This window comes from Pseudophryne corroboree, chromosome 4 (genome assembly GCF_028390025.1).
Source record: "Pseudophryne corroboree isolate aPseCor3 chromosome 4, aPseCor3.hap2, whole genome shotgun sequence".
Classification (NCBI taxonomy): Eukaryota; Metazoa; Chordata; class Amphibia; order Anura; family Myobatrachidae; genus Pseudophryne; species Pseudophryne corroboree.
The window spans coordinates 179,992,785-180,009,412 of NC_086447.1; the positions used below are offsets into that span (position 1 = coordinate 179,992,785).

Consider the following 16,628-nt stretch of genomic DNA (forward strand, 5'->3'; position numbering starts at 1 on the left):
TACCGGACACTGTTCTCCATCCTCCGTTCTTTTTCTGCACTCTCCCCTCCCTATTACCTCTTTTAAGGTGGCCCTCGCTGTGAAGGAGTCTTTCAGGTTGTTGACTAAATTTGCTATAAGCTTAATTTCCTCACTATTCTTAAATATGTAACTCTGCATTATGTCAGGTGAAAAGCGTTTGTTTTAAATGACTAAGCGGAGTCTGACGTTTGGTGAAAACAGAGCGATGCTGGTGAAAGCTATGACGTGCCAGCACTGCTTGCACTAAGGACACATTACCTTCATATTCCGATGGACACATGCACTGGTACTCATTAACCAGATCTCTACAGGAAGCTCCATTCTGACATGGGGCCGACAAGCACTCATTGTATTCCTCCTCACAGTACAGTCCGTGGTAACCTGTGTTAAAGAAATCAGATGCAATCTGTGTAAGTTAAGGCACATAGGAAGCCAGAACACTTTGAATAGTTAACAAACATTTTAGGACCATTGAAAATTATAAAAAAAAAATTCAGTTTGAATACAGAAATGTAATAAAATGTATTGTATTGGCATAGAGTGTAGAATCCAGTAAGTCTGCTCTGTCCACGGGTGTGGTTCATCAAATCGACAGTGTCTAGGTCGACAATGTTTAGGTCGACCACTATAGGTCGACAGTCCCTAGGTCGACATGGATGGAAGGTCGACAGGGTTTCTAGGTCGACATGAGGATTTTTTATTTATTTTTTGTGTCGTTTTCTTCATAGAGTGACCGGGACCCCAAATTAGTGCACCACGTTCGCTCGCCATGCTTCGGGCATGGTGCCTTCGCTCCGTTACCGCTTAGCTCGGCACACTTCCACGTGGATCGTTAAGTATGAAAAATGCAAAAAAAAAAAAAATTTGAAAAACTCATGTCGACCTTTAGACCTGTCGACCTAGCACATGTCGACCTAGAAACCCTGTCGACCTTCCATCCATGTTGACCTAGTGACTGTCGACCTATATTAGTCGACCTAAACATTGTCGACCTAGACACTGTCGATCTTCAGACCGGATCCCCTGTCCACAACATCATTTTATTTTGCAGAGCTCCCGTTTATGATTATGACCTCTGTACAGAGATGCAGAACACTGTCCTGTTCTACACACGGTCGAGTCACATTATTATGACCACCTTCTACATTTGACGTCAGCAGCGCGTAGCCCGTGAAGTACGTCACGAGTTGTACGCTGGCTTGGTGGGTATATAAGGTGTGCGATAGGCCATCTGCACACTTATCACTCATTGCTGACATGGGTAAAAGGGGCAATTTATCCAAGCTGCAAAAAGAGATGATTATCGGCTTTCAGGCCAAGGATGCGGTATTCTGAAAAGGCGCAGACTGTGAACTGTTTGTGTGCTGCTGTGGTGAAGGTGTATCGTGACTGGACAAATGGCACCATTGCGAATAACTGATGAGGAAACTGAGGAGCACCACGTGTCATTGATGTGAGAGGTGAACATTGACTACAGTGGAGCAGGTCACAGTCAGAATGAACCAGGGGGCTTACCAGACTTATGTCTAAAATGACAGATCAGCCAATACAGCTGCTGTCCGTGCTGCACACATCGGGTACTACTCTGGCTATCAGCTGGTGGTCATAATAATGTGACTCGACCATGTATAATTATATACTTTGTAGAGCTCATCCTTGTAAAGCTAAGAATGACTCAAAAACTGATTTATATCAAGCTCCAACTTTTTGAATACCTACAGTATTAGTTGTTCCGGTACACGGATCACTGTATGGGAACCACTGGCTTACACAGTTACACCATCATTTCAGTTCTATCCTCATCTTTCATTATATAAATATCAGAAGGTGAATAAAAGCACACTTTAAGAATAACACCAAAATGTAGTTGTCCTTTTAGCCACAGGAAAGATGTTCAGTCCAATGAATACAAACACAATACTATCAATCACTACCGTCATTACCGTTATTACCAACAATATTAATATATAACAGTGAGATAAACAAATACACACTGATCCCAATACTGGAAGTTTTATTGAGAGACAGGTGAACGGACATGGGCCCTCATTCCGAGTTGTTCGCTCGCAAGCTGCTTTTAGCAGCTTTACACACGCTAAGCCGCCGCCTACTGGGAGTGAATCTTAGCTTCTTAAAATTGCGAACGAAAGATTCGCAATATTGCGAAAAGACATGTCTGTGCAGTTTCTGAGTAGCTCGAGACTTACTCGGCATCTGCGATCAGTTCAGTGCTTGTCGTTCCTGGTTTGACGTCACAAACACACCCAGCGTTCGCCCAGACACTCCTCCGTTTCTCCAGCCACTCCCGCGTTTTTCCCAGAAACGGTTGCGTTTTTACCCACACGCCCATAAAACGGCCTGTTTCCGCCCAGAAACACCCACTTCCTGTCAATCACATTACGATCACCAGAACGAAGAAAAAACCGTGAGTAAAATACCTAACTGCATAGCAAATTTACTTGGCGCAGTCGCACTGCGGACATTGCGCATGCGCACTAAGCGGAAAATCGCTGCGATGCGAAAAAATTTACAGAGCGAACAACTCGGAATGACCACCATTAGGGTAATGTCTATTTTCCCAATTTAGAGGAATTATTATATAGATGGTATGTGCCAACCCATTAAAATAGAATGTACCCAAATACAGCACAGTAAGATGGCAGGCATGCGCTCTGTGCTGCCGTGGACCCCGTCCCCAATTCCTCTGCCATCCAATCCCCCTGAGTGCTCTACCATGGTCAGTATTACCCAGCGCCCCAAATACTGAGAGGGTGGGCAGGACCATTCAGAGGACGCTACCCCGCCACCCTGCATAGGCACATACTAGGGTTGAAGTCAAGCAGGATCTATTGCTGGACCCTTGCTGCAATGACCATTCTGCTGATTAGGAACTCGCCTCTGGTGTCAGGGAGCTTCAGTTCTACACTAAGGGTGTGTACATAAGGACATTACACAAAAACCTGTTGAATTCTCTTTGGGGCAAAGACTCTAAATCTAACCAAAAAGATCCCACATATGCTTCTAAACAAGCATTTGCTTTGCCCTTTGCTTTCACAAATGTAACAAGTGTAAATACGTTCTCTGGGAATGCAAGTGAAGACCCTAAGTACACTTGGCCTGCTTCATACTTGCAAGTAAAGAAAAAAGTTATTTTGAGTCTAGAACAAACCATGTTGCCATGCAAGGAGAGCAACTACATTTATATATTTTTTTTTTCTGTACAGGGGAAATACTGGTTGCTTTTCCATTTAAATTTACACAGAAATTTAGATTTTAGTTTGAACACACCCCGTCCGCATGTCAATCTGCTGTCTCCCTCCTTCCCTAGCGGCTGCTGTAAGGAGGGATACGGAGAGCACAGCTCGCGTCTTTCCTGTGTCCCTCCTGCGTGTCTATTGAATGAAGTGCCCATTCGTGAGCTCTTATTGGCTCACAAACCAGCACTTCATTTAACAGACATGCCGGAGACGCAGGAGGGACACAGGAGAGGCGCGCGCTGTGCGTGGCATACTATATCACGGACATTGTGGTATGTGGTATAATGTCTCAGGGGCATTGCAGTGTGGCATAATGTATAACGGCATTGCGGTGTGTGGCATAGGATATAACGGGCATTGCGGTATGTATCACAGGCATTATGGTGTGTGGTATACTATATCACGGGCATTGTGGTATGTGGTATAATGTCTCAGAGTCATTGCAGCGTGTGGCATAATGTATCACGGACATTGCGGTGTGTGTCATAATGTGTCAGGCATTACGGTGTGTGGTATACTATATCACGAGCATTGTGGTATGTGGTATAATGTCTCAGGGTCATTGCGGTGTGTGTCATTCTGTGTCACAGACATTGTATGTGCTATAATGTATCAGGGGCATTGCAGTGTGTAGGATAATGTATAACGGGTATTGCGATTCCTGTCATAATGTGTCACAGGCATTACGGTGTGTGGCATAATGTGTCGGAGGCATTATGGTGTGTGGCATATTGTGTCATGGGCATTATTGTGTGTGGCATAATGTCTAAGGGCCCTTGCAGTATGTGGCATAATGTATACTGGGCATTACTATAAGGAGGAAAAATGACAAATAATGTAAGGGGCATGAATCAGGATTATTTTTCTTTCCTGTGGTGGCTAACGTCTGGGCGTGCAGGTTGCAAAACTGGGGTATAAGGTAGTCTTTTCCTGCAATGACACAACCCCTTTATGCAAAGCCACGCCCATTTCAATAAAGCCACACCCTTTTTTGTGGCGCGCACGCAAGTTTATCCCTTTACTAGTGACAATTATGAGGTGGGGGGGGGGGGGATTGGCGCCGGATAATTTTTTGGCTTGGGGGAGAAAAATTTCTAGTTACGCCACTGGCCCCACCTGCAGTGCAACATGGTTTTGCCCAATTGTGTGCTTTTTTGCTTTACTTACATCATGTAGACTAAAGTAATTGGACACTGACAGCAAATAGATGAAAAAGATTTGTCAGTACTCTGTAGGTCCACCATGTGCAGTGATTACTGCAGACACTCTTCTTGTCAAACTGTCCACAAGGTCCTAGACAACAGCAGGCGGTATGTTTTGCCATTCCACCTTAAGTACAGCAACCAACTGCAACACTGAAGAAGGTTGAGTTGGTCTAGAACACACCTGTTGCTCCAGTTCGTCCTAGAGGTTTTCAATGGGGTTAAAACCTGGACTCTGAGCCTGCTAGTCCTTGCGCAGCCTACAGTGATCCTCTTTTGAAACTCAGTTAGCTCCTTCCGGCAAGTCATTTTGTTAGCAAATTATCTAATCAGTGCCCCTCTACCCATTTTATACCTTTCAGAACACGACAAGGGCACGCCATTATGTTTCCCAGGGAGGGGGGTGTCCAATTACTTTTGTCTATATAGTTTACAGTACAGACATGAATCAGGCACATGGGCCCTCATTCCGAGTTGTTCGCTCGCTAGCTGCTTTTAGCAGCTTTGCACACGCTAAGCCGCCGCCTACTAGGAGTGAATCTTAGCTTCTTAAAATTGCGAACGAAAGATTTGCAATATTGCGATAAGACATCTCCGTGCAGTTTCTGAGTAGCTCGAGACTTACTCTTCCAGTGCGATCAGTTCAGTGCTTGTCGTTCCTGGTTTGACGTCACAAACACACCCAGCGTTCGCCCAGACACTCCCCCGTTTCTCCAGCCACTCCCGCGTTTTTCCCAAAAACTGTAGCGTTTTTTCCCACACGCCCATAAAACGGCCTGTTTCCGCCCAGAAACACCCACTTCCTGTCAATCACATTACGATCACCAGAACGAAGAAAAAAACGTGAGTAAAATACCTAACTGCATAGCAAATTTACTTGGCGCAGTCGCAGTGTGGACATTGCGCATGCGCACTAAGCGGAAAATCTCTGCGATGCGAAAAAATTTACCGAGCGAACAACTCGGAATGACCACCCATGGTACATACCCTGCAGTATGTTGCAGCACAGGGTTGAAATGCATTAACTGAATTAAGTCAGAGACCTATACTAATGACTATTGATTTTCTACATCTTTGTCCTGCAAAACAAAATTGCTTACATACAGACACAGCAGATGAAAAACAGGCACAGTTAAGAGATAACTGACTTGAGCTTTATTACAAGCTCCAAAGAATAATATCACACTTTGCCCTGTTTAGTAATATGAAGTGTCTGTACTGTATGTAAGGATTATAAGGATATGGATATATCGCATATGTCCACTAGGTGGTATAAGATCAATTCCTTTTCCTTTCAATATGACATTGCTACAGGAGGCTAATGAAAGTATCATTGTAACCACACACTTGGTTGGCATTGTATTCACTAATCTATGACAATAATTTGCACAAGGCACTCAATTCAAACTTTTCATATGAACCCACTAACATAAAATCCATGTTTCCAGTATAAGATATCATTGGGGTTCTACACCCCTAGAAAGTGGTCAATGTTCCCTGCTAATCCATGCTACTTAGCATTCCTCTCATGAGCAAATGTTCAAACCAGCACAAAGACCCTGACCCAGCATGGGTGCTAATGGAGGAACCTATTATACCCAAGCGCTAACAAGGGATCACAAACACAATAGCCAGGGATGGCATGGGTTAATGGAAAGCTGAACTGTGGGGAAATACTCAATAATCCCAGGGACATTCAATTCATGTACACAGAGCTAAACAGCCACATGCTAACATAAAATGCAATGTAATATATACTGATCAATGCTCACTGTCACTGTATTGTGTGACCACCACCTATGACATCATCCGAAACTGCACCTGAGACTCCTCTGTCTCCTATTCTCCTTACTGCTAACCTTCATGGAACTACATACTATTACTGTATGATACCTAGATATTACACTTTTTCTATGTTGCAACCATGTTGATTTATTTGCTTAGTTTTTGAAAATGACTAAATTGGTCACTTCTATTTTGTATCACAGTTTATTACACAAATGCCAACATAAGCAATTAAAAACAATTTTGACTTCCAATTTCCAATGTCCTGCCCAGGAGAGGTCACAGATACCAGGCAGTGGCTTAATGTGATCACATATGCCGCCAGCCTGCCATTCATCTCTACTGTGTTGCAGCAGGCTTATTGTCCAACTTGGCAACACGTATGTAGACAATTTGGCTCTGAACCCAGCAATAAAGTTACAACGTCAGCTATCACATCACTATTCACTACTCCCTGGGATGGGATCTTATCTGAGCCACAGTCCCAGAAATAATTTCTTACTGCTGCAACACACGGTGATAAGAAATGAATGCTAACAGGGGGAATTTGCAATAATTATTATAGCGCTGAGGCAAATGTGTTGACATCTTACCCCTGGAACACATTATGATATATCCAACGCGGATTGGAATGATATATCGTACACATAGCATAGTGTGTACGGCCGATAGCGTGCTCCCGCGGGTCGTTCCCTAGGTCATCCAATCAGGTGTGCTACGCGCCAAATGGGACTACCCAGGAACGACGGCATGCAGCTACATGAGGGGGTAACAATATATTAGGCCATTGCCCACCACATCGTGCAGTGTGTACGGGTGGCACGCTATATAATGTACCATCGGTCATACAGTTGGCTGGGATACACATCATTCTGATGTGTACCTGGCCTTAGGGATCTGATTTTTTTGACCCTTTAGTAAATTGCACAATGATGTATTAATACAATTCATTGTAAAAATATTTTGTGCTGACGTTCTACAGATGTATCATGGCTGTACTACTCAGATACCACTGACACCTTTGAGTTTCCATTTTACCCAAGTCCCTGGATCAAAATGCTTTAGCCTAGCTGTATGTGCTTTAATCAAGACTTATCTGGGATGTGCATACACTGCAAAGAGTGTCCAGGCTATACTGAACATAATTATACGTGACTTTCTTCTTTACTTTTTACATATATGAAAATCAACCTAACACTTTTATGCTTATGATGATCAAACTGCAAAAATACAGCCTATCACTTCACTGAGGCACATCATTCCTGCTTTCTAGGGAATTGGGGGCCTGCTGCCGCCCCCCCCCCCCCCCCATCCCCCCTCCCCTCCAAAGGCAGCAGATTGTCAGTCAATGACAGTAAGCAGCTGCAGTGTATTTAGATGCAGGAACTACACTGCACATGTGCAACATGGCTCCAGCGTGTTTGTAAAGTACTGAACATCTGTAGTTTGTGACATACAGGCAACTTGCGTCACCTGAATTAGGCCCTACATGCAATCCTAATTATTTCATAATATCTCAGCTCCCACGCAATTTCCATTAAAAATTATATCCTATGACATGACTTTAATGGCTTTTCTTAAATCATGTATCCTCCCCAATCTTTATACCACCTCTTCAAACTATTTACTACAAATATTTAGTTACTTTAACTTTCTCCACAAAATCCTCTACTCCAATGAATTATTTCTGCATTGCGATGCCATATATTCAGGATGTTTTCCCTCTTATTATATATAAAACTGATTACCTTCTCATAAATAATATAAAAATCTGTCATTTTCACAAGCCGGCTCAGAACAAAAGGTCACTCAAGGTCGGAGTGCCTGCGGGTGAGACCAAAGAACTCAGGGCTCATTCTGTTTGACGGAAAAATCTGACAGAAATCTTAATGTTTCCTGCTGCTATGATCAAAACCAAATACTGGGGTTTGAAATCTTGGAAAACTCCTGCTCTTCACTTCGGTGTATCAAATGCTCAGTTTATTCGTTTTGATGAAATGCAATTTGATGCAGGAAAAATTACTCATACACACAGTTGATCCATATGTCTCTCCAAAGCATGTGCATGCAAATACGTGCTCTAGGCTATTAGCTTTAGGTCCAATGACTATTAGCTTTAGGTCCGTCTTTGTGATTATCTAGAATTCACCTTAGGTCGCTGAGAGTTGTTCCAGCTGTCATGAAGCGGGGTCTTTGTAGCGGTCATATTTCTGTTGTCTGCAAGTCTCCATTACATTCAGCAACATTCCTGACATGTTTGTAAACAAACCATCCAGCTTCATGACTGTGGCCATCTTGGATTCCTCCATGTGATTCACTAAGCCATCCCAGTGCTCCTGCAGTCAGCTGACTCCAGTCACCAATGAACTTTCACCACTGCCTATATAACGTACTCATGCCTGATAGTCAGTGTCAGAGCAACGCCTTCCCTCTGGGATAGTCCCTGATCACAATTCTGTTACCTGAAACTCCATTACTGATGTATACAAGATACACTCCTGTGTTACTATGTTCCTGCAGTATACAAGATATACTCCTGTTCCTGCTGTATTCATCCTGCATTCCCGTATTCCTACCTATTTCAATCCTCTGCTTTAACTCTCCGCTGCATCAGTTCACCTGCTGCTAGATTCAGTGATTACCTATGCCATTTCTGCAGCGTGCTCACATTCATACGGTTTCAAGCATATCCTGCCTTACATCCATCCATGCTGAGTGTATTACATATGGCGCTTTCATTATTCTGCTGTACTGTCTCTGGTGTTTCTGTGCTTTTTTCTGTGGTGGACTAGGTACTAGGTACTAGCTAATAGAACATATAGAATAGAGATACCAGCAATACTTAGATGAGGGGACATAACAGTGTGGTCACAACATGGTAACTTGACTTCTGCTTCAATAAAACATTTTATCATCTCTGAGAACACTGAATTGTGTAGATTGGGGAAGTGGACTGTTTTTTTTTTTTAAATATTGTTTTATTATTTCAAAGCTAAAGTGAATTACAATGGATATAAAAGGCATAGAGGTGTAATAAATATCAAATGCAATGAGGCATCAGATACAAATGTAAAAGTAAAAATAAAAAAGATTATACAATGTAGTAACTAGAGATGAGCAGGCTCAGTTCTCAGAGAACCAAGCCAGCCCAAACCTCCAGGATATAAGGGAATCTGGGCAGCAGCTCGGGTTTTCCCGCCTTGCACAGAATCCAAATCACGGCAAAACGCCATCATCCTGGTGTCAGATTCTCGTGGGTTTTGGATTCTATATGAGACCCTGTGGGTGTGATTTGGCGCAACTTCACACAGGACCACTGGTCTATGCTGACTCCACTTCAGTAGCTAAGCTGAATTATCAGCCAGTGTCCATCCACTCCAGTGCTGCTAACGTTATCTGTCCAGTGCCCATACACTTCACTGGGGCGGACGTATCTGTCCAGTGTCCATCCACTCCAGTGCTGCTGCTGTGTCTGTCCAGTGTCCATACACTTCAGTGGGGCTGACATATTTGTCCAGTGTCCATCCACTCCAGTGCGGCTGCCGTATCTGTCCAGTGTCCATACACTTCAGTGGTGCTGACGTATCGGTCCAGTGTCCATCCTCTCCAGTGCTGCTGCCGTATCTGTCCAGTGTTCGTCCACCACAGTGCTGCTGCCGTATCTGTCCACTCCAGTCCCCTCAGGCTCCTTAGTGTTGTTAATATTGGCCAAGCTAGATTACAGTTCAGGCAGTTAGCAAGTCACTGTCATTATTTTTTATCACCAATGTATTTATAATCCTTGTAGCAATGTATTTTTCACTGTATACCAATGTGTCCCATACTTGTGTAAAGTCCTCCAGCATGTCCCCCAGACACTGGCCAGCATTGTTTATGCAGTGTCCCCCATGACTCTACACACTGTGTCCCTCCAACTGGGAAGCAGACTTCCTCAGCAAACACGATCTCCATCCAGGAGAGTGGGAACTTCATCAAGAAGTCTTTGCAGAGATAACCGGTCTCTGGGGAGTTCCTCAAATAGACATGATGGCCTCACGCCTCAACAAAAAGCTTCGGAGGTACTGTGCCAGGTCCCGGGACCCTCAGGCAATAGCAGTAGACGCTCTGGTAACGCCATGGGTGTTCCAGTCAGTCTATGTGTTTCCTCCTCTGCCTCTCATCACAAAGGTGTTGAGGATCATAAGACTGAAAAGAGTACAGACAATACTCATTATTCCAGACTGACCTCGAAGGGCCTGGTACTCAGAACTTCAGGAGATGCTCGCAGAAGATCCTTGGCCTCTTCCACTAAGGGAGGACCTGTTACAGCAGGGACCCTGCACGTTCCAAGACTTACCGCGGTTACGTTTGACGGCATGGCGGTTGAACGTCGGATCCTAGCTGAGAAGGGTATTCCGGAGGAGGTCATACCTACTCTAATAAAGGCTAGGAAGGAGGTGACGGCGAAACATTATCACCGTATCTGGAGAAAGTATGTATCTTGGTGTGAAGCCAAGAATGCTCCTACGGAAGATTTCCACCTGGGCCGTTTTCTCCACTTTCTACAGACAGGAGTGGATATGGGCCTGAAGTTAGACTCTGTTAAGGTACAGATTTCGGCCTTATCGATATTCTTTCAGAAGGAATTGGCTTCTCTTCCAGAAGTCCAGACTTTTGTGAAGGGAGTGCTACACATCCAGCCTCCTTTTGTGGCCCCAGTGGCGCCATGGGACCTGAACGTGGTGTTACAGTTCCTTAAGTCACACTGGTTTGAACCCTTTAAAACGGTTGAGTTGAAATTTCTCACCTGGAAGGTGGTCATGTTATTGGCCTTAGCTTCGGCAAGGCGGGTGTCTGAATTGGCGGCATTGTCTCACAAGAGCCCCTACTTGATTTTTCATGTGGATAGAGCAGAATTGAGGACTCGTCCTCAATTTTTACCTAAAGTGGTGTCTTCATTTCATATGAACCAACCTATCGTGGTGCCTGTGGCTACGAGTGACTTGGAGGATTCCATGTCCCTGGATGTAGTCAGGGCCTTAAAGATTTATGTAGCCAGGACGGTTAAAATTAGGAAAACAGAGGCTCTGTTTGTCCTGTATGCAGCCAACAAGATTGGCGCGCCTGCTTCGAAGCAGACTATTGCTCGCTGGATCTGTATCACGATTCAGCAGGCTTATGTTATGGCTGGATTGCCGTTACCACATTCAGTAAAGGCCCATTTCACTAGGAAGGTGGGCTCTTCTTGGGCGGCTGCCCGAGGCGTCTCGGCATTACAGCTTTGCCGAGCGGCGACTTGGTCGGGTTCAAACACTTTTGCTAAATTCTACAAGTTTGATACCCTGGCTGATGAGGACCTAGCATTTGCTCAGTCAGTGCTGCAGAGTCATTCGCACTCTCCCGCCTGATTGGGAGCTTTGGTATAAACCCCATGGTCCTTACGGAGTCCCCAGCATCCTCTAGGACGTAAGAGAAAATAAGATTTTAAACCTACCGGTAAATCTTTTTCTTCTAGTCCGTAGAGGATGCTGGGCGCCCGTCCCAGTGCGGAAAATCTGCAAGACTTGTATATAGTTATAGCTTACATAAGGGTTATGTTACAGTTGGAATCGGTCTTGGACCGATGCTGTTGTTTTGTTCATACTTTTAACTGGTTTTGGTTATTCCAGGTTATATGGTATGATTGGTGTGGGCTGGTATGAATGTTGCCCTTAGATTAACAAAATACTTTCCTCGTGTTGTCCATCTCCTCTGGGCACAGTTCTCTAACTGAGGTCTGGAGGAGGGGCATAGAGGGAGGAGCCAGTGCACACCCATACTAAAAGTTCTTTATAGGTGCCCATGTCTCCTGCGGAGCCCGTCTATACCCCATGGTCCTTACGGAGTACCCAGCATCCTCTACGGACTAGGAGAAAAAGATTTACCGGTAGGTTTCAAATCTTATTTTTACCTCTGTTCAATGCACAGGTATTTTTTACTATTTTACAAAGATTGATATTTGAATATGAAAACGGACCGGTTCTTCAAAAGTACGGTAACTAGGTAACTGCGGAAAGCAATAAGTCAGCCATGCAAAGCTTTTACTGAATTCCAAAAAGAAAAAAATAAATTACTAATCAGGAGTCATAAAAGAAACCCTGCACAAAGGGGGTCATTCCGAGTTGATCGCTAGCTGCTGTTGTCCGCAGCGCGGTGATCAGGTGAAAAATCGGCACTTCTGCGCATGCGTATGGTGCGCACTGCGCACACCCAAAGTTCACAAAAGCCAATGCAGTTTCACACAAGGTCTAGCGACGCTTTTCAGTCGCACTGCTGATCGGTGAGTGATTGACAGGAAAGGGGCGTTTCTGGGAGGTAACTGACCGTTTTCCGGGAGTGTGCTAAAAAATGCAGGCGTGCCTGGGGAAACGGGGGAGTGGTTGCCTGAACGCAGGGCATGTTTGTGACGTCAAAACAGGAACTAAATAGACTGAAGTGATCGCAAGGTAGGAGTAGGTCTGCAGCTACTCAGAAACTGCATGAAAATATTTTGGAGCAGTTCTGCGAAGCTTTCGTTCGCACTTCTGCTAAGCTAACATACACTTCCACAGGGCGGCGGCTTATCGTGTGCACTGCTGCTAAAAGCAGCTAGCGAGCGAACAACTCGAAATGAATGCCAATATACAGGCTACTTTACTATCTGACCCTATCCAACTTTCTCTTTTCTCCAATGACCAAACCAATGCTGAACTGTATCTGCTCTCTCAGGAATTACTTCATTATTTTTATATTACTTATGTGCACGTTTTCTCGGAAGCAATAGGCTTTCTCATGCCAGCACAGTGATATACCGCAAGGAACTCCTATTATTTCTGAAAATGGGTGCCAGCGGTTAGAGTCAGTGTAAAATGGACTTAATAGAACGGCTTCTACTAGATCCAATGGGATGCGGTTATCCTTCTGGCTGTTGGGATGCTGGCGGTCCCATGACTGACAGTGAAATCCCGACACTGGATCACCAAGATCCAATCTACGCTGACAAATCAGGAAAGCGTGAGTTCTCTCCAGTCATTGTAGAATGGAAGCATGCTTCCATACAGCACAGGAGATCTAACACACAGGTGAAGAGTGCAGTAAAGACAGTATTACTTCCATATTGTTGAAAGAACAGTAAATGTCTGAGTCTGAGTTATCCAAGTATTTCTCTGAAAGGGCAGGACTCCCTCCCCTCTGCCCGAGTACTTTCTGCTGCAGCACTTCTTTGTAGCAGACAATCTCTTTCATCCTTTGAACCCGCTGCCCAGCAGTCACACTCCCCCCCCCCCTCCTTCTGTTGCCCTTTTGGGCCACAAGTCAATCCCCCTTCCTTCAATTTCCCTGTATCTGTAAGTCAATTTCACCTCCTTCCTTTGCCCTATGTGCCCAGCACTCATCCTCCATCCCTACTTATTTATTTACAGTTGTGCTTTACAATTGGAATTTGTTGCCACCTGTGCCAAGCCATCATCCTCCTCCCTCCCTTTTATTGCTTGTGCCCTGCCATTATCCTCTCTCCAGTTATTGCACCCTGTGCCAGGCAGTCACTCTACCTCCCTTTCATTGCCCCTCTGCCCAGCAGTCATCCTCCCTGACTTCCAATACCCCCTAATACCCAGCAGTCATCCTCCTTTCCTTCCACTGCCTCCTGTGCCCAACATCGTCCTCCTGTCCTTCCATTCTCTTGCTCGCCGGCTGCCATATCCCCCCCCCCCCCCCCCCCCCGACTGCAAAGTGCGTGCCCCTGGCCTGGTGGTACAGTGGATGCTCCCTCCCCGTTATCCCTAGTATCCTTGCCCCCTCACTCTGCACGTTACCCCGAAAGACTCCGCCCAGTTATCCCACATTCCTCTCTCCTCCCCATAACTCCCCTCCATTGTAGTGGCATTGCCAGCAAGTGGGTGGGTGTCCAAACATATGTCCCGTCCCCTGGGCAGAACCGCACGGGAAGTCTGGTGCGCCTCTCGGCTCATCCCAGTCCAGTCACGTGCGCTGTTACCATAGAAAATTATTAACTATCTCAGAGCCGTCACCGTGTCACGTCTGTCACAGTGCAATCAGATGGAGAAGACTGTGCCTGCATTATACACCCCGCACCTGCCCTGGCAGCGTGTGCCCCGGGTGCTATACTCACATACAGTCACCACTGGTTGCCCAGCACTGCCAGTAATCTCGTGGATGTATTCGTCACTGGGAATGGGAATGTATTCTTATGATTATACTGCATACCCTCCAGCTGTACCTTTTTAGCAGGTACTGTACCTTTTATTATGGTCTGTACTCATTTTTGGCTCTCCAAACTTCCATTGAAAGTATAGGAAAAGGGGCATGGCCACACCCAGTTTAACCATGGCCACGCCCCCTTTCCTAATTTGTACCGATTTTTCTGTGCAAAATGTTGTAGGGTATGCATACTGGGGCTCATATAATGACAGTGAGAGGTACAGAAGCGGAGTAAACCTCATGGATCCCGAAGCAAGATGCAGATCTGGGACCCCTTCCTCAAACAATCCTCAGTGCGCCCCACCAACAATTATAGCAGACGCCTACCCCCCCTTACCCCCCAACAATTATAGCAGACAGGTCCCTGCTCATTATGCCACCCCCAGTCAGTGTTTGCTCCCTATTCCGCCCCCCTACCATTATAGCAGGTGGATGGTAGTTGTACTAGTGTATTTATTATTATTACCAGTTATTTATATAGCGCACACATATGCCGCAGCCTCTCCCCCTTTACTGATTGAAGCAGCCTAGCAGGTCCCCCATCTCTTATAATATTTATTATTACACCCCACTGTATTGATTATATATCAGTGCCCCACTGATTGTAGCAGGCATCTCCTATACAAGGTAATCCTTAAAATAGAGTTTTATAGCATATTGATATATCACCAGTGTGTGCCACCCTCACAAAGCCATGATTGTAGCAGGCGGATGTTAGACTGGGAAACATACGTTTTACCGGCAGACGGGATGTCGGCTGTCAGTATACCGACGGTGGCATCCCATCTGACGGAATCCCAGCAGCTGTAATTATACTGGAGTGCACTTCAGTATCAACTAAATGTGTTACTGTATGATGGCTAATAACCACAGTAAGATCTATTCCATTAAGAATAAGTTACCTGCACTTGTAAAATATGGAATAACCAGTTTCTGTTTGATTGAACAGCATGGTAGCTACCATACAATCACTATATGACTACACCAGTTATATCAGGTGATTCAGCTAGATAGCAGAGAAGTGAATAATAACAATCTGAGCTCCCACACAGACTAATTTAGCTGCAATGTTGAAGATTGAATATGTGGGTGAGCACCTGGGATCCAGTGATCATCAAGCAGTATGGTTTAGTATAAAGACAGGATCCAACTCCTGTCACATAAAAACAAAGTTGTTGGATTTTAGAAATGCTGACTTTGCAAAAAATGGGGAGATGTTTAAGTGATTCATTGGCGGACTGGAGGAACTTGGAAGGAGTGCAGGAGAGGTGGGAAAAACTGAAAAGTGCAATACTAAGTGCAACAGACCTTTGTATCAAAAGGGTTAGGAAAAGCACCAGGAAAAGGAAGCCAGTGTGGTTCACAAAAGAAGTATCAACTAGTGTGAAAGCAAAAAAGATGGCTTTTAGGAAATACAAACAGACTCAAAATAATAACGACAAAGAGGTGTATCTTGACAGACGGAAGGATGCTAAGAAAGTGATCAGACGTGCAAAGGCAAAAGCTGAGCAGAAAATGGCCCAGTCAGTAGATAAAGGGGGCAAAACTTTTTTTAAGTATATAAGTGAAAGGAGAAAATCAAATGGAGGAATAATAAGACTTAAGACAGAGAGTGAGCATTTGGTGGAGGGTGACAAGGCAATATCAGATCACCTAAATAATTATTTTTGCTCAGTATTTACTACAGAAGAAGGGATGGGGCCACAGTTAAGTTGCAAGGACATTCATAAAAATAAGGTAGATGAAAGTACTTTTACAGAGGAGAAGGTCCTCACAGAATTTTAACAACTAAAAGTGGATAAATCAATGGGACCAGATGGGATACACCCAAGGATACTCGCTAAAAGATGTGCTGGTTACACCTTTAACAGAATTATTTAACCAGTCACTAAATACAGGTGCTATTCCAGAGGACTGGAAAAGAGCAAATGTAGTTCCACTGCACAAAAGTGGAAGCAAGGAAGAAGCAAGTAACTACAGACCAGTAAGCCTTACATCAGTAGTGGGGAAAGTAATGGAAAAACTATTAAAAGAAAGAGTTGTGGAATATCTTAAATCAAACCACTTACAGGATCCAAAACAGCATGGATTTACTGGTGGGAGATAATGCCAAACAAATCTTATTGACTTTTTTGACTCTGTGACG

At 44.6% G+C, this 16,628-nt stretch overlaps 1 protein-coding gene across 1 annotated transcript in view; it reads right to left on the reverse strand.

Moving 5' to 3' along the window:
- DNER (delta/notch like EGF repeat containing) overlaps positions 1 to 16,628 on the reverse strand; it is a 493,185-nt gene that overhangs the window by 91,479 nt on the left and 385,078 nt on the right. Inside the window, exon 9 of the mRNA XM_063915606.1 lies at positions 280 to 402. Coding sequence (XP_063771676.1) covers positions 280 to 402 — 123 coding nt within the window. The remainder of the gene's footprint in view (positions 1 to 279; positions 403 to 16,628) is intronic.